The sequence below is a fragment of the Vipera berus genome, assembly GCF_964194415.1.
Source record: "Vipera berus genome assembly, chromosome: Z".
Classification (NCBI taxonomy): Eukaryota; Metazoa; Chordata; class Lepidosauria; order Squamata; family Viperidae; genus Vipera; species Vipera berus.
This window is the reverse complement of record NC_138205.1, coordinates 30,444,949-30,467,850: the sequence shown is the minus strand read 5'-3', so window position 1 is coordinate 30,467,850 and position 22,902 is coordinate 30,444,949. Positions and strand designations below refer to the sequence as shown.

The 22,902-nt window shown below is 43.2% G+C and overlaps 1 protein-coding gene across 1 annotated transcript in view; it reads right to left on the bottom strand.

Annotated features, from left to right (window-relative positions):
• PRR12 (proline rich 12) overlaps positions 1 to 17,754 on the bottom strand; it is a 37,698-nt gene extending 19,944 nt beyond the window's left edge. Inside the window, exons 1-4 of the mRNA XM_081343123.1 lie at positions 17,499 to 17,754; positions 8,302 to 8,414; positions 7,190 to 7,351; positions 1,954 to 5,444 (exon numbers count right to left, since the gene is read on the bottom strand). Coding sequence (XP_081199249.1) covers positions 1,954 to 5,444; positions 7,190 to 7,351; positions 8,302 to 8,414; positions 17,499 to 17,584 — 3,852 coding nt within the window. The 5' untranslated portion in view covers positions 17,585 to 17,754. The remainder of the gene's footprint in view (positions 1 to 1,953; positions 5,445 to 7,189; positions 7,352 to 8,301; positions 8,415 to 17,498) is intronic.
• Positions 17,755 to 22,902: the final 5,148 nt, after the last annotated feature.

Below are 22,902 nucleotides of genomic sequence, written 5' to 3'. Positions count from 1 at the left end.
AATGACAGCAATAAGATAGCAGGAAGAAAAGACACAAACCAGGAAATTGTGGCAAGATTCAAACAACCCAGCTGGGTATGAACCACATAAAGTTGCAGACCATCTACTGGAATCCTGGTGCCATCACACAATCTATTGCTGGCATCTATTTGCCTCCCCAACTCAATGAATCACAGCAAGTCTCCAGCAGGTGTTTAAGATTGCCATTACAGTTGTGCATAATGTCTTCAATATAATGTTATTCCATAGCACTGATCTGTCAGGGTGGTATCTTGGTGCTTACTGAAGCATAGCTGCTGCCAACATTAAACAACGCTGTTGGGTGGGGTGAGGGGGGAAACCTGTTCAGAACAGAACAGAAGTTGGCAAAAGTTATGCTTAGTCTCTATTAAAAAATTTTGTGAAATCGTGGTAGTCTTGTTCAAGGTGCCAATATCCTTAACTCACACTTACCTATCTTTGCAATAATAAGGAGCAGGGTGGAAATTAATGAACCCAAATACTGAACAAAATATACTACTAATTTACAAACAAATCTTTAGCAGTGCAAATTTGTACAGGTAGCTCTCGATTTACACCAGTTCGTTTAGTGGCTGTCTGAAGTTACAACAGCACTGAAAAAAGTGACTTATGACCATTTTTCACATGACCTGGTGTGAAGCATCTCCATGGTCATATAATCAAAATTCAGATGCTTGGCAACCGATTCACGTTTATGACAGTTGCAGCATCCTGGTGCCTTGTGATCACTCTTTGAGACCTTTTGCAAACAAAGTCAATGAGGAAATCAGATTCACTTAATAACCATGTTACTAACTTTAGCAACTTAACAACTATAGTGATTGGCTTAACAACTGTGGTAAGAAACATAAAATGGGGCAAAATTCATTTAACAACTGTCTTGCTTAGCAATAGAAATTTGGGGTTCAGCTGTGATCATAAGGTGAAGACTACCTCTATCAGCAAAATGACTCTATCCCAGATATGCCCTCAACTGAAACATCAAACCTAAACTGCATCACGATTATTGCCTCCCTTATTCAAAATACCAGCTTTTGTGCCAATGTTATTAGAAATACAGATAGTCCTCAACTTACAACATTAATGGAGCCCAGGATTTCCATTGTAAGTCATGACAATTGTTAACTCAGGACACTCACATGACCAGATTCGATTTTACAACTTTGTGGTAAATTTATGTATTCCTATTGCTAGAAATCAGCCAAAAAAGCTGGAAACTGATATAAAATTGTTAAATTGTGGTCATGTGACTGTGGAACACTGTTAACTGGCTATAAGGGAGAGACAATTGCCAAGCACCCAAAATTTGGTCATGTAATTGATATATGTGTGCCTGTTCTGGAACTCCAGAACCAGGTCATAAGTAGCTGAGAGAGGGAATCCATTATAATTTCCAATGCTCACTAAGCATCTGGTCATTAAGTGAGGATTATCTGTACAAACATCAATAGGATATCTCTATGAAAACTATCTATACTAATTCAGTTCCTAAGGAAACAAAGTCCTGAGCTATTATTATACCACCATGGTCATGTACAAATAACCCCCAACTTCACTAATGCATCACCACAGATAACCTCAGGAAACTAAAATATCTACCCTTTTTTTTAGGCAGACGCTGTAATTCTGCCGCAGAGCACAACCTCTACAAACAAAAACTTGGATTAAATCCCTATTATCTCCAGAGACAAAGACTCAGATACAAGTAATGGGAGAAACTCATACTTGAGACTTATCAATACAGAGTTGGTCTGGGAGAGTGATGTAGATGGACAACCATGAGTTTCCTGCATTGCCTCACCATTGCATTCTCCATTGAAATCTCTTTATTAAGCCAATGTTCATTCTATCCTGTGCTCTTTCCAAAATTTCCTTTCTTACCCCTAGGCATTGCTACCTGACAAGCATCTCTCTCTTCCTGAGAGAGCTTACCTTGAGCGGTTTGAGGGATTCCAAGCCTGTGCCTGGCTCAATCCCCTCCTCTCCGGCTTTCTTGCCCCTCCCTCTTCCCCGGCCACGGGGCTTCTTGGTGCCATCATGAGCCACACCGTGGGGTGGTTCAGTCAGGGGCCGGATGCGGGGCCTCCCACGGGGGCGGGGTGGGCCCTCCCGCTTAGGTTTGGTAGGCTTGCGGCCTCGCCGCTTGGGCCCCTCCATGAGGCTGCTGTTTGGTGGGCAAAAGTCTATGTCGCCCATGGGGCTAAGGCTGGTCCGGTTTGTCCGGCAGCTGGAAATGAGGTCAGGCAGCAGATCAGGCAGGCGGCGGCTATTGAGACGGATGTCAGCTGGGACATCCTCCTTGTCCTCATCATCTTCAAATTCATACTCCTGGGCATAGTTCTTTTTGGGAGGTTGGAAAGATGGTTCCCGTTTTTTCAGCAAGTGAAAGGAGGAAGTCTTCAGCAGCTTCTTGGGCTTGGAAGAGCAGAAGATCGGTGAGGTCAGGCCTGACTTGGATTCTGAAACAGGAGCTGTCCCATGTTGGCCAGACTGAATCAGTCCCAGTTGTTCTGTATTGACTGTAGAAGGCAACTCGTGTTTCACTGACACTGTGTCTAACCCCAAGTGCTGCCCATCCCCACTTTCCGATTGGCAGTAACTCTGGTAGCCTTGTCCACCAGGCATCATATCATAGCCTCCTCCTTTCATTCCTTCACCCCTTTCCATGCCCTGTGTGCCATCATCTGACTTAGGGAACTCATCCCCCGCACAGGGAGGGGGGCCGAACATGTCCTCCATGCCAGGGAAGAAGCTACGGTCTTCATCTTGTAACAAAGAGTCTGGGAAACAGATGGAGGTGAGGGGGACAAACCGTTGCTTGGCTCCTTGAGGACTGGAGCTCTCAAACTGGTCCTTGCCCTCAAGTTGGCCTTGAGGAACTTGTTGAGTAGAGTCTGGGTCCAAAGTGGAATCAGGAAGCAGATGTTGTTGACTCTGCACTGCCCCACTCTGTCCCAGGTGGGATTCCAAGCTCAGCTCAGGCTCTAAGAAGTCCTGGATCTCTTGGGACTGGGAAAGGCTGCCTTGGGACATCACTTCCATGCCTTCAGACTGCATCCTTTCTGGTTGCAACTGGCCTTGGAGCTGAGGGGACTGCTGCGGCTCAAGAAGCTGTGCTTCCATGCTCTGAGAATGAACACGGGCCTGGTGGAGGTGGGCTTCCAATGCCTGCATCTGAAGCTGTGGCGAGGGTGCTTCAGCTTGATGCATGCGTTGAGGCTCCATAAGATGGACATCCAGTGGAGTGCGAACCTTCCCACGAGAGTGCATCTGGCTTTGGGTGTGAGTGAGCACCGACTGGAGCAGCTGGGATTGCTGCTGCTGTTGCTGCTGCTGCTGAGAAAGGGAAAGAGGGGGCAAATCAGGAGGGGAATCCAACATTAGGGTTGCACCCTGCTGGCCCGCCATTAATCCATGGGACTCCATGGGATGAGGCTGGGAGGCATGCTCAGGAGTCTTCTGCAAATAAGAATGGGCCTGAGATATTTCCTTACTGCTTGTATCCATGTGGCCACTCTGGAGGTGCTGCTCCACCGACTTCTTCATGTCTTGCCCGTAAGAGTCTATAGAGCCAGTTTGATGGCTGTAATGGACCACAGAGGTGGCCAAAGACTCAGGAGTGGAGCGCGTGTGGGGATACTCTTTGGACCTCTCTCCTTTCTTCTTGTCCTTTAAGCTTTGCAAGGACATCTCCAGGCCTTGGTTGTCCAGATTAGAGTTGGTCCGAATCACACTCTGCAAATGGTAACGCTCTTCAGTCTTGCTCAACTCATAGCCCATCCCTTTCCCTGCCCTCTCCTCACACTCTACCATGCCTTCTGTGGGCACCCTTGGTGGGCTCTGCGACTGCAGCAAGTGCTGGATTAAAAACTCTTCATCTTCAGTTCTCTCAGATGACAGCAGGTCCGAGTCTGCCTTGGCTTTATTGTAAGATGATGCTCTCTCTAACCCACCCTGGGAACCCTGGTAGCTTTGTGTGTGAGCCGTCTGCATGAATGAAGGAGACAGTACAGAAGTGAGATATTTCTGGGACTGGCCAGGTGATGCCACACTTTGGGGCCGGTTAGTGGTAGGGGACTGGAGAGGCCGGATGATTTGGGAAGGACTTGAATCTGGAAGGTTCTGCCCATGGGAGTAGCCGATAGACTGGCTGTGCCCTGGCATAGCTGGAGAATGGCCGGTGCTGTAACTCAGCGATGGGCTAGCTGTGGGCATCCCTTGAGAATGAGCTGGTACATAGCTTGGTGTCTGGCTGACAGAAACATGGGGCTCAGCCTGAACACTGTACCCAACAGATGACAAGCCTTGCAGCTGCTCAGGAGAGTAAGTCTGATTTTGACATGTCTGCAGTCCTTGTCCTCCTTGCCCAGCTTGGCCTGGCTGAGCTTGTCCACTGTTGGAATAACTCTGAGCTTTACTCACACTTGTGAGATCCTGGGCCTGGTTGCTGCTGAAGCCTTGTGAGGCCTGGCTAACTGAAGAGAGATTTTGTGGCTGGCTGACAGAGTAACTCTGTGTTTGGCTCATGGAAAGGAGACTCTGAGGCTGACCAGGTGAATAGGCCTGTGACTGGCTTGCAATGACAGAGCTGGGCTTGGGCGTGGATGAACTGTAGTTGCTTTGGCACTTGGGCGTGGCTGTAGAACGGGGTGGTTGGCGGGAGGCTGAGTAACTCTTGGATTTTGAAGAAGAGGTGGTACCAGAATAGCCTGGAGACTGAATAATGGGACGGTAGCTTTGAGAGGGTTCTTGCCGCGTGGTCTGGGGGGTCTTCTGCTGCTGAGATCCTTCGCTGCTGGCAGGGGACTGCTCACCAAGGGGACTGCAGGAAAGGCTGGAGCGGTGGGGCATCTGCTGGTAGCTGCCCCCGCAGCTTAGATAATGCTGGAGAGAATGGGCAGCGGGCAGCTGCGGCTGGGCACTGGAAGGCCTCTGGTAATGTTTGATCACGCTATCTTGCCGGGGAATGGCCCGCTCAATGGAGGAGGCAGGAGAACTGGAGAAGACTGAGGTGTTGTAGAGCTGGGACGTCTGGTCAGATGGTCCCAGTGAGGATGACAAAAGATTGAACTGGGAGGGGAGGTGGCGGGAAGCTGATTCTTGAGCACTACGATATGCTGAGCTCTGAGAGGGCAAGCCCGTACCCAATACCGCACTGCCCAGCCGGTCAAAGCTGAGGGACGAAGGAACGCTGGGCTGAGAAGATTTGATATGAAGCAGAGGATCATGGGGAGACAGCAGGCCATTGGACGTTGGGCTGAAAGTAGCATCCTGGAGTGTCAGGGATGATGTGACTGGGAAGCTGCGCCCGCTGAAAGAGGCTGGATGCTGGTAAGCAGAGAGCGCTGATGAGGAAGGGAAGGTGCCAGAGCCTGGGAGGGCCCCTGAGATGAAAAGCTCAGCGGGCGCTGGAGTGTGCATGGCTGTAAAGAAAAAACGGAATATCTGTTTAGGGGCTTTGATATGATGTACCAAATTAAAAGCTTATCCCCAAAGGCAATCTCAAACTCCCAGTACTTTACTGGACAGTACTACTCAGAGTGGGCAGTAATGAGGAAGCACAACACACTTAATATAACCACAAGTTAACTAATTTGGTCCCACAATCAAAGAAATAAATCATATTACGGCTTCATGTAATAATCAGGTTTACACAACATAGGAAGTTGATGGCTGAATTCCCGCAACATCCTGAATCACAAGCTACCTAATCCCATTTTAGCCTTGTCTATCATTCTATGAAATTCACCCACTGCATGCCAAAGAGTGGATAAAGCGTATTTCCTAATGTCATGTCATTATAAACATGTGCCCTCATCCCCCAAGGCTAACGTCTAGCTAGAGCAATTAAGATCAGGCTATATCTTAGTGTAAAAGCACAACTTTTCAAGCAGAAGATTCTAAATTTAATTCTGAGCTGTTCTAAGACCTTGGTAGCCAGCTCAATAGGGCTAGTTTAGTCAAGGTTGACTCAGCCTTCCGTCCTTTCGAGGTAGGTAAAATGAGGACCCAGATTGTTGGGGGCAATTAAGCTGACTTTGTAATAATGCCGCTTGGGGTGTGTGCGAAAGCCCTAATAAGCAGGCATATACATAGAATGAAGGCTACTGCTAAGCTTGTAAGCCGCCCTGAGTCTTCGGAGAAGGGCGGGATATAAATGGAATTTAAAAAAAAAAATCAGGCACCTTTCAGTTACTTTGGAGTGCAAGTTCTATAAAACTTCTTTCTGCTATACTGCCTGGGAATAAGGAAACTAATCATAAAGAGGGAAACAGATTGCCCTTCCAAGCTGGGAGGACTGAGAATCTGACATATTGCCTGGGTTTGCCAAGCACATTTAAATAACGAATTTAAAGACCCAGCAGATGAACGCTAACTAAGGCGAGTTTTAATCTTACATTTTTAGCAAGTTACGTGAACCCAATGTTTGATTATTTTATGCTTTGTTATTTATTAAATTTGTATGCCGCCCATCTCACTATCGAAATATTCAATGCATTATGCGAACTAAGCAAACGGTTTAATAATGCCGAGCGAGAGCACTCAAGCCTGTTTCACTCAGTTCATTCGTTGGCTTACTTATTGTAAACCTTGCTTCAATTACGATATGGTGTATTGTAAGTGATTCATAAAGTGATGTATGAAGCAACTTGAGAGAAGTATTAAGAAAGTGCTAGAAGGATAGGCTACTGCCCCCAAACATATTACATGTAGACATCAGATATCTGCCATAAAGTTTTTATTTATTTATTTATTTTAATCCCATTCATATCCCGCCCTTCTCCGAAGACTCAGGGCGGCTTACAAACTAAAGCACAAATCAATGTGCTTAGCAGTAGCCTTCATTCTATGTATATGCCTGCTTATTAGGGCTTTCACACACACCCCAAGCGGCATTATTACAAAGTCAGCTTAATTGCCCCCAACAATCTGGGTCCTCATTTTACCTACCTCGGAAGGATGGAAGGCTGAGTCAACCTTGAGCCTGGTGGGATGCGAACCTGCACTAATTGCAGGCAGCTGGTGTTACTTAAGGAGGCATTAGCCCACTGCTCCACCAAGGCTCTTTATAATAAAGTTTCCTATAAAAGTCTGCCCAACTTTGCCTTCAAAGACAAGATATGCAGAGTTCTTTCCCTGATGCTGACAGAACGCCAGAGACATTTACCTGTTTGCCAGGATGGAGTGCGGAACTGGGAGAGCAAGGAGGAAGCAGAAGGGCCTGGCTGTGGTGCCCGTGACTCTAGAGCTGAAATGAGGTTCATGACAGAGGCATCGGGGGTGGCACTGCTGGCATGATGGAGCCCAGTCTCGAATAAGCCAGAAAGACCTAAAGGAGGAAATGAAAGAAAGAAGAAATAAAGGATGTGAAGTGCCGAGAATCAGTGAAAAGGAGATGATAGATACAGCAAAACAGGAAGAGGTTCATCACAGGAGGCAAGCAAGGGAACCTACAATGCCTGTCAGAGGAACCACAGAGAGACAAGGCAAACATTAGACATCAAAAGGCACAGCAACTATAGAATACTTATTTTAGTGCAGAAGGGAGAGTTGCAATCAGTCAAAAGCCAGGCACATGGGGGGGGGGGGGAGAATGAGAAACTATTGACCCAACAAACATCTGGTAAAGAAGAGAGAAGAATCAAGCAAGCTGAACTGAAGAACATACGAGGAACTGGGGCGACCTGGGGCTGTGTGACAGAAAAGCCAAGCCTGGATCTTAGAGAAGCTGAGGAACTTAGGACCAAAGGTTCCCTATCTGAGCAGCGTGTATCTTTTCATGTCTTAAACATGGGGTACAGTTTTGGTTAATCAATACCAGCTGCCAGAGCAGTCTGAGTCTGAGCATTTCATTCAAAGGTATACTAGTTGGAAACAGAACTAAACAACAGAAAATAGAAATGCCAAAACAGTGGCCCTAGGGTGGAGAACAGCAAAACTAAACCATGAAAGAACAGGTCAACAACCTTCCTTAATTTTCCCTATGCCACTGTTCTTCTGGCTGACAGTCCAACCTATGTTCTAGTTAAGAAAACCTATGTTAAGCGTATTTTAAATATTAGCTTGGTAATGCAGAGATTACTCTTGGAATAAAAAAGGGATAGAAAAGGTAAAATAAATTAAAAAGAAGCTGAAAGTAAAGCAAAATAACTTCAGTCTGTCCAGATCAGCACAGAGGGAACATATGAAAAAATGAGCAGGAGAGAGAAGAAAGAGAAGGATAGTTAAAAAACATTTATTGCTAAGGCTTCAAGAGAAATGGCAAGACAGCTACCATACCTGCTGGGTGATGGTTTGTGGCATAGCCCTGCAGAGGATGGGGAGTGGCATATGCTTGGCGGTGTAAAATATCTGTGTCTGGATGTGAGCTTCGGGATCCGCCATACACCAAGCTGAATGAGAGAGAAACAAGGCTTCAGACATGGCAAGAGAACTGGGACTTGTAATATATGCCACATTCAATATCTCAACGGAATACACTAAAAGAGTTCCTTCAAAAATCAGCAAAAGCGGACTAGTTTTCCTGCAGATCTGTGAACTGAACCAAGAGGAAAAAGGGGAACAACGAGAAGCAATCATTTGGGAAGTATTGATTTTGAGTGCAAAGGAGTATCTAATACTTGTGTACTTCTAAAGTTCAGATTCCCTGTTCATCTATATCCTCTTTACACCTTAAGCAATTGTAAGCATCACTTCATAAGTGTAACACTGAGCTGATCAATACCTTTTGTTTTCAAGATGAACAAGATCATGTTTCTGACTAAGACAGACTGCAGGCTGATGATTATTATGGGGAAATCAGAAGCACATAAACGTATGGTGCAACTTTCTTTCCCTGTTTTCGATGCTCACAAAAACCTGTCCTGGACAGGAATTCACTTGTGCAGGAAAGAAGACTGGAATGCGTAATAAACAATGATGCATGATAGAAAATATGGTTCCCAGGCCTTGGTTTCCCAAAGCCTCAGTATCTGACCTGTATCATTCCTTCTCCTATTGCCCTTGTGCGGGGAGACCCAATTGCCTAGCCCAGCGGCCAAACACAGCTGAGAGAAAAACATCCTTAAGTTTACTCTGCTTCTGAGTCCCAGGCACCCCCAACATTTTCCTGTCTTTAACTGCAATTCAATCAGCTCAGATCTGCTTTGACTTTTGTACATAACCTGCCATTCTGCCAGTCATTCCCTTGAATAAACTCCCAAAATATTTCCAAAATATTTTGCATTATTAAAACAAAAGACACAAACTTAATTTCTAAATCAATTATGCAACCCCGACAGAAAATGGTGCACTCAGGAGGCCTGAAATTTTTTTCCTTACATCAAGATACAGATATCTTCTGCTTTTCAGTCCCTAGAAGTTCCATGCCCTGATCCTGAAAAGCCTGGGACACCACTTATGAAAACACATGCATACCAGTCCCAAAATCCATGGCACAGTCTACTCAAATATGCCCCACTGAGTTCGGTACTCTTGTCTGCGTATGCAAATGTATTAGCCTTCTCCAACATGGTGCCCTCCATTACGAGGCAAGAATACAACTTCCACAATTTCCAACTATATTTCCCTTCTCAAGTCAGGGAAGGCTAGAGCAGAGGACTGCAGCTGCAGTTAAGCCTACATAGCCATCCATTTGGATAGCATTTTTACAGGTTCAGGTGATTTTATATGGGTCTCTCTTTTTAAATATATTTCTTTAAAACAGGAGGTCGTTTCCCCCAGCTCTTCAAAAAAATATCTATATAAATGGTTTCAATCCTACACATCAGGCTAAGCTCTTTGCTTATAGGCTCTCTTTGGGAGCTATCTGTATATATAATTATATGCAGTGCTACCACTCCCATCCTTCCAGCACCAAACCAACCAGACACCGTTACTTATTCTCTGTGTTGAGGCATGTGCCACAATTATGCACGTGCCATGCAAGAAATGCAGGAAGAGCCCTGGGACAGGAGAAGCAGCATGGGGTGTTGCACCTCCCTGTAGAGAGGAAGAGAGCAGATGACTTGCTAAAAGTAAGCGTGCCTGTCTCAGGAATGCAACTACCTGCAGGAAATTAAAAGCACAAAAATAAAAAACAAAAGCTTACACAGAGCAGAGAAAGTTACAAAAGCAGAATGAGTGCTGATGGAGGCCAGCTGAACAAGCTACTCTCCGAACACAGGTTGCTGCCTGTAGTGTCACTGTGGTGAGACAGTGGACTGCAGCACAGCAAACTGGAAAGGGCCATTCTGCAAAGGGTTACAGTAAACAGGAAATAAAGAGATATTTTCATTCATACAGTGAGATCTCAGTTCCTCCCTTGCTTGAATGCACTGGATCAATATTGGAATGTAAGGCAGAAGGAGAAAGAATGGAGCAAGAAATGGTTGGAGCAAGAAATGGCTGGAGCACATCAGCGTTGGCATCCACTGGAAAACTTTCTTTTTCCCATTATTTCTCAAGAGGAAAAACCTAGGTTAACAAAGAGACAAAGCAAGCACCTGAACATTTGGTAGCAAATAGCAAACAATGCAGATGCTTATTTCAATACCTGACATTCTATTACAAAATATTGTAATGTATTCTGTATCCAGGGTTGTACAGAAGGAAAAACAGGGTTTTATTTCAGTTTTTAATACGTTACGTGGTTTTGTAATTGTTATATTTACCTTCACAGACATGTTTAATGAAATAAATCACAATTGCTCTTGATCAGAGTGTGTGTGTGTGGGGGGGTGGAACCTCCATTTTTTTTATCAGTTTCATAACACTCAACCCAGACTTGTAAATCAAATCTCTTCCTGTTGTGCCCTGGCTACAATTCCTGCCATCTTTTGCAACTTTTATACCTATGGTCCCCACTAGTTGGAGATGATGGGAGCTGTAATTTAACACATCTGTAGTAAATCAAATTGGAAAAAGAGCCTTGGATCCTACACACAGAGAATAGATTCATACGTAACACTAAACTATAGCATTTTTTAACCAGAATCTGGTTCACACATATTCCTAAGCAATAAATCATGAATTGCAAACCACAAAATGTATTATCACACAACCATACTAAGTTAAATCCACACAAATTACATTCTAGTTTAATTGTGAGATCAGATTCTTCTCCTACCCCTCACAAACACAAGCACCAGTGCTTAACTCTCAGGGTAACCTGGAGATGAAAATGACAGGCACAGCTTACTACCATGGTGGAGAGGCCTATAAATTTTAACAACATCATAATAAACACATCTAAGCACTATGTCCCCCCAAAAGCATTAGCTATTCCAAACTAAGAAACTATTAATGCAGTTGAGTGCCTCTTCTAGGCTGACTCAAAAGCATATTAATATGAAAAAGTGAACAGAACAGCAATTATTTAACTAATTACATATTCTAATCCCTGCAATTTCTTTAAAATGAAAAATGAAAAAGCTACTTGAGGATACCCTTCTCTATCCCTTTCGTAGGGTACCATGGCCTAAAACAATAACCTGGCTTCTTCCACTCTTGAAATAAATCTTTCTGTTATGCTTGCTTCCCATATATGAATGGTGACCATTGAGGGTTTAAAAGATGTGGGCAGTAGTTTTTGAAGGTATGCAATCAATTCCTTGCAGAACTGTGCATCCACAAAAATTAGCAGCAATATGTAGCAGTAATATAAAACAAAGAAGTTTGACATGTTTTGCAATTTTCCCCCTAGTTCTGGAAAAAAAATAAAACAGAGGAAAGTAGGAATGGAGGAAGAAAAGTAGCGTGGAAACATTCCAGGAGTTTGGCAAAATATTTTATGAGCCTTATTCAAATACTTTTTGATGCCATGAGGATTAGGAATAAATGCATAGGCCCTTTCTTAAAGAAATATGCTTTCTACATTACATTCTGTCCGCTATGGACAGCTATACTATTTTCCTTGATGCAACAGTCTGCATAAATGAATGCATCAACTTCCAACAACTGCTAACAGAATAAAGCCTATGCCAGGGGTAGGCAACCTCGGCTCTTTTATGACTCATGGACTTCAACTCCCAGAATTCCTGAGCCAGCATAGCTCAGCATAGCTGGCTCAGGAATTCTGGGAGTTGAAGTCCATGAATCATAAAAGAGCCGAGGTTGCCTACCCCTGGCCTATGCCAAACTATACAGTATTCAAAGTACTACTAATAACCAGATAACAGATGCAAGAAGCAGATGGAATAAGGACTGCAAGCTGCAGAGGGATGGATGAGGGCAGGGGAAGAAAAAGCACACAGCATTGCAAAGTACAACTGCTGTTCAAAGTATGATCTACCACACAAGGCAGCCCATCAATGAGATTTCTAGACTTTCAACCTGCAAAGCTATAAGCTAGGGGTGCTTAGGCTTTAGTCCAGTTGCTTGGGCTGCCATACAAACATAATTCATAGTGGATGCAGAACACAGAAACATAGGGGGTCCTTACTGATGTGAAGAGATGCATCAGTTCCTAGTAAAACTCCAGCAGCTAACGACAATAACTTGAGAATCAAAGTTGAAGAAGCAGTTGAATGACTTGTCTAGCTCATTACCGTTTCTCTTTATTTTTTGAAGCAATTTGCAAATATATAAAATATGCAAAATAAATCTGTACAATTTGTTATTTTTGAGTCAATATTTGAATAATCTCAGTATTTGTTTTTTTAACGTGCTAATTACAAAAATCCCAGCAAAAGACCAACCAATACAATCTTAGATAGAATATGTGACTCATTAGAGCAGGGGTCCTCAACCTTGGCAACTTTAAAACTTGTGGACTTCAACTCCTGGCTGAGGAATTCTGGGAGTTGAAGTCCACAAGTCTTAAAGTTGCCAGGTTTGACGACCCCTACATTAGAACACAGTAGCAGAAAGATCTGTAATATGTATGCGTATGTGATATCATAGTATACTACGACTTTTAAGGGAAGAAATATTTACTTTTGTGGATCCAACATCTATACATAATATACACGCCGGTAAAGCATGCATGCAACATCAATAACTCTATATCCTAAGGATTTTCAGGAAATCTGGGAAGGAAAGCATGACCCCTTAAAGGCCAAGTAAAAGATTGGGAAAAAACATAAGACATGAATGAGAACCAAGTTAAACTGAAGAGGCCAAATTAATTTAAAAAAACAACAACAATATACTTTAATAGTAGCCTTCTCAGTTTTTTCTCACACCAGCTGATTCTGTGACTTTTCAAATTAAGCTTGCTAACGGCTGCTCCATTGTTTTTTTTTAAATCCCATTTATATCCTGCCCTTCTCCGAAGACTCAGGGCAGCTTACAAACTAAAGCACAAATCAATGTGCCTAGCAATGGCCTTCATTCTACGTATATGCCTGCTTATTAGGGCTTTTGCCCCCCCCCCAGCAGCATTATTACAAAGTCAGCTTATTGCCCCCAACAATCTGGGTCCTCATTTTACCTACCTCGGAAGGATGGAAGGCTGAGTCAACCTTGAGCCTGGTGGGACTCAAACCTGCACTAATTGCAGGCAGCTGGTGTTACTTAGGGAGGCATTAGCCCACTGCTCCACCAAGGCCCTTGTTAACTGATGCTTAAGGTGTACTTTTAGTGCTCACACCGAAAAGCATTCATAAAATGAAGGGAAGGAAAATATTCATCTTTTCTCTAAGGCCCTGAGTATTTAAATTAGTAAACTTTAGTGCATGGGGGTGAACACAAATGTCATGGACTAATGACACTTATTTCCAAGGCTACCTAAAAACATTCATTGACCTAATCATAGAACCAACTTACCTTTTACTCAGAAGTACAGAGAAAAAGATCAGTCCTCAAAACTCCCTGAAAGCTGTGCCCTTTGACCTAACTGTCAACTTTAGACTGATGAGGCTTTGCTGTATGGAAGCAGAAGAGGAGCAAAGACTTGTCAAAATATATATTCTGCACATGCTCTGATGTACTTTTTTACATAAGACTTGCAATACAGTCAGTACAGAATGCACTGCATCCAACATATATCTTTATTTTCAAAAGGAAGAAAGGCATCTGGATCAAATTCAAGAAAATCACCCCAGTCCATAACTTTTAAAGGGAGCCAGCAAAGGTAAGATACTCACAGAACTACAAGCTGGATAATGAAAGTTTGTACAGGCAGTCCTCAACTTACAACAGTTCGTTTAGTGGCCATTCAAAGTTACAACTGCACTGAAAAAAATGACTTGACCGTTTTTGGTCGTGACTTTTGATTTATGACCATTGCAGCATTGCCGTGTTTAAGTGATCAAAATTTGGATGCTTGGCAACTGATTCATATTTATGATGGTTGCTGTGTCCCAGGATCATGTGATCACCTTTTGCAACCTTCTGACAGGCAAAGCCAGATTCATTTAACAACTGGGTTACTAACTTAACAACTACAATGATTCACTTAACAATTGTATCAAGAAAAGTTGTACAATGGGACAAAACTTACTTAACAACTGTCTCACTAAGCAACATAAATTTTGGGTTCATGTGTGATCGTACGTTAAGGACTACCTGTATTTTAATACACACTAGGCCCCAAAGCCTCAAACTTTTTCTATGCCTTCCCTGAATTGCAAATACAATTGTTCAAAATATACAAATGTAGCCAAACTGACTGATGGATCACTGTTAGATAAACCTTGTCCCACAAGTACGAAAAAAAGGAGGAAGAGGTTGCTTTAAAGAGAATAGTTGAGAAATCAAATGCTTAGAAACAGGGAGGCTTTTTCCTCCAGAGAAGAACTGTAGCAATCACAGAGTTATAGACCAAGATTTCTTTGTATATACAGATATGTTTATGTATATAGAAGAGCAATGTGTTAGGATGGTTTTGCTACAATTCTCATTTTAGATAGATGCACATTTTAATTAATGTGCAATACAAAGATTAGTGTGGTTGAACTCTACTCGAAAGCCCAGAGTCTTTATACTAGCTCATCTGTAATCTAAGACCTCACTTGTTTTGACTCCAGCTTCATTTCCCAGAAAAACCGAGGGGTTTGATCCTCAAAGCTCTGTAAACTAAGACACTAAACCTCACGCTGTTTCCAACAGAGCTAGGACCCAGCTTTCCCTTTTGTAAAATGCCAGTTTTTGTCATTATTCCAGACTATCTCATCATGTCACCTTTCAGATACAGAGGAATCACAACATCTAGAATTCACAATCTACTCATCTATTGGCTGAGTGGCTAGCAGTTCTGAGTGTACTGATCTCAACACATAAATGCTGTACTATGCATTCCACTGGTGCCACAAACTCATTTAAATGTTCATGTGCAAACCCATCTGTGCACAGTGTTAGCCTAGCAATACTACTAGTACTTTAGTCCTCTCACCCATCCCATAAATTATCGGCATCATATTGCTGTATGGATGTTAAAATAACAATAAATGCATGGCAGATGCCTGGTATTGCGGTCAATATATTTCTGTGGCTATTGCCACATTTAAATCAAAATTTGTTACTCCTTTCTTATCAAAAATAACACAACACATCACAACATCAACACAATGCATGCAGCCTTGGGGGAAAGAATCAGTTTGTTTGACATTGTGCTTAGGATAGCTGTCCCTGACCTGGCACCCTCCAGATGTATTGGATGGCAACTATTATAATCTCCATTTGTGGTCCAAAACACCTGAAGGGAAGGCTGAACACCATAGCAGGGAAGGCTGACCTAGAATAGAGAACAAGATATATTCATAATAATCTCTTTCAAACATAAAACATAGACTCATATAAGGTGGTATCACTGCATTCCCTCACCTATCAAGATTTAGGTAAAGATACAAATTAGAAATATGTTAAAATACTATAGATGCTGGAAAAACAGATGAGTTGTACATTAAGAAACATTCTCGTGGAATTTTAAAATGTGATACAGAGGATTTAAGACTTATTCAGAAAGCGAACTAGAGTTAATAAAATTACAAATTCTTGGGTCATCTACAGTGGAGGCAAGGATGAGCATATCAAAGCAGAGATTCAGATGAATGTATGGGGTCCTTACTCAAGTAAATAGCTACTAAGTTGCTCTTTGGAAAAACTACTACTACTACTACAAAAATTGTGTCTAGCAAACAAAAAATATGAAAAATTCATGTCTGGTCAAAAGAACTTGACCTCTCACATTTCTATATGAATAGGGAGACCAGATTTGTAATCTTGTGGAAACTTTAAAAAATATCTCATTTATTATACATGGAAAGAAGATTCCAGCCAGAAAAGTTTAGAATTTTACATCAGTCTCAATCTCTCCCTTGTTAAGCCTATTGGATTTGGGGGACCAACTCTTACCTTCTGCAACTCTCTTCTGCAAAATATGTCCTTACTGGCATAAACCATACAAATCACTATAAACAAGTGTCCCAGTTTACAGGAAACATAAAGAGAGAGTTACAGGCCTGCAGCTGCTCATCTGCATTTTACCTGATACACACACATAAAGAATGGGAATACCCAGAGTTCCCAAAGTCAACAATTTCCTTTTCACATTTAGCAAGAAAGCCTTTATTTACATACTCAGCAATTTGAAGACTTGCTACCAAAAAAATTGAGCTACCCTTACCTACTGCCATATATTGGGAGAGATAGATGCATGTTGGAACATACAGGAGACTACGTATAGATAAAGCAGATGCCTCCCATATTTCCAAAATTAGAGAGATTCTCCAAATGTCTAATCTCCTTAGGTACAAGGAAGGGATATTAGTCTTCCAAAATAATGCTGATTTTCCCCCCCTCCCAGATTAATGTTCCTTCCCCAAACCATGGAGGCCAAAGCTTATTGCTTTGTTTCATATAGAGATAGGCAATGAAATGAAATGTCCTTCATGCCCTAAACAGGGCAGGAGAGATGTCCTCCACGGAGCATCTCACTAATGAATACCCCACTAGGGGTAGAAAAAGAGGAACCACAAAGGCATCACACTGTGACTCTCACTCACCCTTCACCTGTAGGGAATCAGAGCACTTTCTCCCAGCAGGGCTTACCGGGTTGCTGTGCATGAGGAGAACTGAGCATCAACCACCTTTTCTTCCTCCCCTATCCTTTGTACACCAATTTCTATCCCATGTCGCTACTACCTTGCCTCTACCAGTGCCAAATGGGGTTGCACACGTCAGTGGGTCCCCCATCCCACCATGGAGAAGCCTGCACGGGCCGCCTCCTCCTCTCCCACCCTCCTCCTCTGCAAAAGACGACCCTTCCAGGAGAGGGACGCCCCCAAGATTGCACCCCAGTGCCATGCCGCTGGCAAAGGAGCCAAGTCCCGCCGGCATTCCTTTCCCCCGAAAGGTTGCCCGGGTTCTGCCCTCCACTCTCCTCCCTCGATCCCACTTCCAGGCCCAGGGAAAGAGGCCTATGCAGAAGCAGAGGAAGGGCTGGAAGGAGAGATGTTGCCGTGCTTTATCCCCGCCAAGACCGGTCTCTCCGGCACTGCCCGGGAAAGGGGGAAGAGATCCCTTTCCCTCCCCTTCACCACCCCCGGCGGCCTGACCTGGCCTTGGCCGAGCGCTCGTAGCTCCATCCCGGGCCGGCGCCCAGCGGATCCCCGAAGCCAGCGCTGGGGTAGTTCCTATCCATGGGGAGTGGGCGCCGGGGAGCGAGCGCCTGGGGCCGGCCGCGGTCCGTCGGTCGGTTCCTCGACTAGTCGGGGAGCTCCTGCTCCTCCCCCCGCGGCGTCGGTCGAGGGGGGGGCGATCGGGGAGGAGATCGGGGAGGGGTGTCCCTCCTCCTCCTCCTCCCCCCCTCGGCCGCTGCACTCCCCCACTCGGCCTCGGCTCAAGCCGCGGGCTGGCGCTAGCGCTCGGGCGGCTGGAGGAGGAGGAGGCAGCGGCGGCGGTGGCGAGCCTCTGGGAGGCGGCTCATGGTGCAGCCATGTTCGCTGGGCGTCTGTCTGCGCTCCGCTCCGCTTCCTCCCACAATCCCGTGCTGGGGAGAGGAGGAGGAGGAGGAGGAGAAGGGGGAGCGAGTGAGCGATGGAGGGATAGAGGGATGGTGGGCAAGCGGAGGGACGGCGGAAGGAAGGAAGGAAAGTAGAAAGAGAAATGCAGTAGCAGAGAAAGATGTAGGAAATGGAGTAAGGAGAGGGGAAGAAAGGCAAGCAAGCGAAGAGGAAGCGAAGGATGGATGGATGGAAGTACGGAAGGAGTGGGGAAAAAGAGGGGGAAAAGACAAAGGCACGCGCGGAGAGGTAGGGTGGCAGGAATGAGACCAAGTCAACCCGGCAGGACGAAAGGAGAAAGGATGGCTGGGAAGGAAAAGGGAAAGAGAAAGAGATGGAGAGAGGAAGAACAAGGTGGAAGAAACGGGAACAGAGGAGCGGAGAAGGCGATGGAGGAAAGGGTACAGAAGCTGGTGGGAACTTTTGTTGAGCAGTGATGCGTGAGATTACTCCTTCATTTTTCACGTGTAAATGGGCGAACTAATATAGAGGTGGACAGATACGGTATTACTGAGCATCGTTGGCAGAATGTCTATTGTGGAAGCTATTTTGCGATCCAAACTGTGAATAAACATCATGTTTTTCCCCCCAGGGTATTCCCGAGCCTCGAAATATTGGCGAACCCATGATAGCTAAGGAAGGAATCTGTATATTTTAACATTTAGAATATCCTTGCTGCAGGAGAGATGGAAAGCATTTGTCTTGGCATAACTTTACTTTTTACTTGTCTTCTGCACAGGTGTTCAATTGCATGGGAAATTGGTACACTGGCATTTGCTGGGTGCTTGTTCACTAGGCATGCATTTGTTTAGGAGGTGGTGGGTGATTTCATAGTCCATATCCCTGTGGACAGCTTGAATACTAAACATGCATCCTTTTTGTTTAGAAGATATTTTGTTAACAACAACAACAATAATGTGTATATACTCACACTGAAATATATTCAAGGTCTCTGTGTTAGACTAAATCATGCATTGCTCAGGGCATATCACATTAAGCCATAAATTATGAGTGATAAACCACAATTGCTAGAGTTGCACAATTCAACAAGCCACACATAAAGTGCATTTAGGCTTAGCACAGCCATAATATAAGTACAATGTCCATGTCCTATGGCTTTTTAATACAACTCTGGCTTCTGGATTACCACCATCTGAATTTTATTTCCAAATTAACAAAATCAGACCATGGGACTTAATACAGATTGAGCAAATTCCATGAATCCACCTCCTTCTGAAGGGGAGTTGATTTTTAAGGTCTGGGCATTAAAAAACTATGGGCTACAGTTTCAGTCTAGAAGTCATTTAAAAGATTTTAACTAATAAAACAACTGAAGTTTGCCAGACTTATCTTTTAGCAGAGACGTTAAATAGTTTGTCAGGTTTTTTTGACTGGACCAAAGAATAAATGATTATTCTTTGAATTTAGGCCTCAGATAAAAGTGCTCAAGGAAAAAAGGGTTCTGGATCACCTATACTGCAACTACAAGGAGTCATTTCATCTATGCTTATTAGTTCTACACTAATTAGAGAGAATTGTACAATTAATGTAGAAGCATCCACAGATCACACCTCATGGTTTAGTATTTAGATTACTCTTTTGTGCTAGCTCAGATTGTGTGTGTTCAGAGCCCCCTTCAGGCAGGAATTAGCATTGTACAATATCAATTCTTTTGATTGGCAAGCAATATGAAGATTCTGGATTGGCCACACCACCTATAAATACAAACCTACAACAGTTCATTTAGTAACTATTCAAAGTTACAACGGCATAGAAAAAGTCACTTATGACCATTTTTCACACGGCCATTGCAGCATCTCTATGGTCACGTGTTCAAAATTCAGATGCTTGGCAACAGAGTCATGATGGTTGCGGTGTCATGTGATCATCTTTTGTGACCTCATGAGCAAAGTCAATGGAGAAGCCTGATTCATTTAACAACTGTGTTATTAACAACTGCAGTGAATCATTTAACAGCTGTGAGAAGAAGGTTGCAAAATGGGGCAAAACTCACTTAACAAATGTCTCACTTAGTAATAGAAATTTTGGGCTCATTTATGATCATACGTCGAGGACTACCTGTACCCTTTAAGAAGTGGGTTCACACCGGATGCCAAGAGCATGGTGTACGGAGTGGTTGTGCGTGGACATTTCAACACTCAAGCTTTTTAGCAGAGGGATTAGATGTGGTTTAGGAGATTTTCCTTCTGCCAGTGTTGTAGCATTTTCTATAGCTCTTTTTGATAATATCAAACAAGGAACATATCTTCTGGGTTCAAATTCATGTACTTTTTGCTTCTTGCCAGATCACCGGTATGAAATGTGCTTTTTAGACTGCAGTGGTCAGTGAAATAACAAGGGATGCAGTGCTTCAAGGTTTAGTTTTTCATCTGAAACTTGAAAATCTTGTTATGATGTTAGATTCCTTTAAATATTTTACTCACCAAGGAAACCATGAATCCTCTTCTGGAAAAGGTCTTGAGGATGGTATTCCTCTATCTACTACTGCATGGCCTGTGTTTTAATATAACATTATTAACTAATGCCCATTCAAAGTAAAAATGAACTATAGGAAATTCTTTCCCTTAATCCTCCAGGAAATAAGTATGTCTAAAGTTGCTAGTTATTGGGAATGGAAGGTTTTCTTACACATTGGCTAGCTTCATGTGTCAAGATAAGCCACAAGCAAACCATAAAATGGCTTAGCCCAATGTTTGAGTGTTGTTTCTTTCCTCCAGTTGTTGTTGTTAGCTGCAAAGTCGTGTCTGACCCATCGCGACCCCATGGACATTGTTCCTCCAGACCTTCCTGTCCTCTACCATCTTCTGGAGTCCATTTAAGCTGCCTCAGTGACTCCATCCAGCCACCTCATTCTCTGTCATCCCTTTCTTCTCTTGCCCTCAATCTTTCCCAGCATTAGGCTCTTCTCCAGTGAGTCCTTCCTTATCATTAGGTGGCCAAAGTGTATGTATTAGCAAAACAAACAGAAACACGGACGATCAGAATACTCTAAAAATATTGGATATATTAGTATAAAGGTTGCTAATAATTGAAACAGTATAATTTTCCATATTTCTGATTTCTAATAAATATGCCCCCATCAAGCAAGTTTGAATGTAAGGGCTGTTCTTATCCCCTCATCTATGACATCAACATGCCTCAGTAACTATCCTTGTGCCTTTGTCTCCTTCAGCCCAGAGCTCTGATCAGCTTTACATCATATTTAGGCATTCCATTTTTAGAGTAATGTTATCCTTCTTCCAAAATTCTTGTGAGCACAATTTAGCACATTTCACTTTTGTGGATGATGATAATGGATTAGAGTTGAGATTTACCAAACTCTTATTGGACATTCAAGCTGCTTCAACCCCCTTTAAGCATTATGCAATGTGGTTGTTATACCTGGCTTCGGAAGATGTATCTGTCCGCATAATGTCTGAGCAGCATTTACTAAAGACCTTGTCAGAATTTTCCTTATATACATAGGTTTAATGTTCTTTTAAGGGACGTGGTGGCTGAGTGGGTTAGGACGCTGAGCTTGTCGATCAGAAGGTCGGCACTTTGGCGGGTCGAATCCCGAGTGCCGCGTAACAGAGTGAGCGTCTGTTACTCGTCCCAGCTTCTGCCCACCTAGCAGTTCGAAAGCACGTAAAAATGCAAGTAGAAAAATAGGGACCACTACGGTGGGAAGGTAACAGCGTTCCGTGCGCCTTTGGCGTCTAGTCATGCCGGCCACATGACCACGGAGATGTCCTCGGACAAGCGCTGGCTCTTCGGCTTTGAAACGGAGATGAGCACCGGCCCCTAGAGTCGGAAACGACTAGCACACATGTGCGGGGGAACCTTTATCTTTACCTAATGTTCTTTTGAAAGATCTCTAGATCTGGGATTAAAGAACAAGAATAGTATTTTCAGAAGAGCACTAATTCTGTGCTTCATTAATCAGTATAAAGCAGAAAAGAACTGGTTTCTGCCAACTGCATTGGGTATATCACATATTTTCCACTATTTCAACAAGGGGTTTGGCATAACAATACTTTTTACTGCTTTTTTTAATTTGGTGAGGTGAGCACTGCCACTTTGCTAACACCATCAGTTACTTACAGTTGCTGCTGGCAATGGCCATATTGCCACATCCTTAAAATCCCATGCACAGCGCTTGTTCTTCATCACTCATTCCCACTTCACTTTCCTCCTTCTTTCATGCCTGTGAAATATTTGGGATTCATTCAGAAACATAGCGAAATACCTATAATTCTCCCTGGCAAATCAGAGTTCAGATTTGGCCTGTGATAAAAGACATCCCAGTTGCTGGAGTAATGAAAAAGGGGCATTTGTTACACTGAAGTAATCCATACAGCTGAAATGATCATTAGTACCATAAGACCGAAAAAAGAAAAACAGAATTAAAATAAAGCAAAACCTCTTTGTTGGACAAACCTGGAGGAGATCTATATTTCAGCACAAAGCTAAGTGATGTGCTCACAAGGTCAAACGTGTATATGTAGAATTTTTGTGTGTGTTTATATACAGATATTAGGAAGTGGGGATTTTAATATACTAGCAGCATATATTTATGTGCCAAACAATAAAAAATGTTAGTTGTGATTGGGAGCCACCTAGAGTTCAATATAAGATGGGCAGCTACAGTATATACATGCTTTAAATAAATAAATAAAATAAATATAAAATTATTATAGAGGAGAAAGAAAGTTTTTTTTTTAATATTTTACACAATTTAAGATTGATGTTATTTGCTTGCTAGAAAAGTATATTAGGGTTATGGACTTAAAGTATGTGTTGAACTAAGAATGGGTATGTAAGCTCCTAATTAACAACAAGTTGTCTTAGAGATTGCCTAAATCTTTTTTTTATATACTCTTTTTATTTGAACTTTTATTTGAACTTAAGGATGATTTGGAACTGCGAGACATTTGGCGTGATACATGCAAGAACT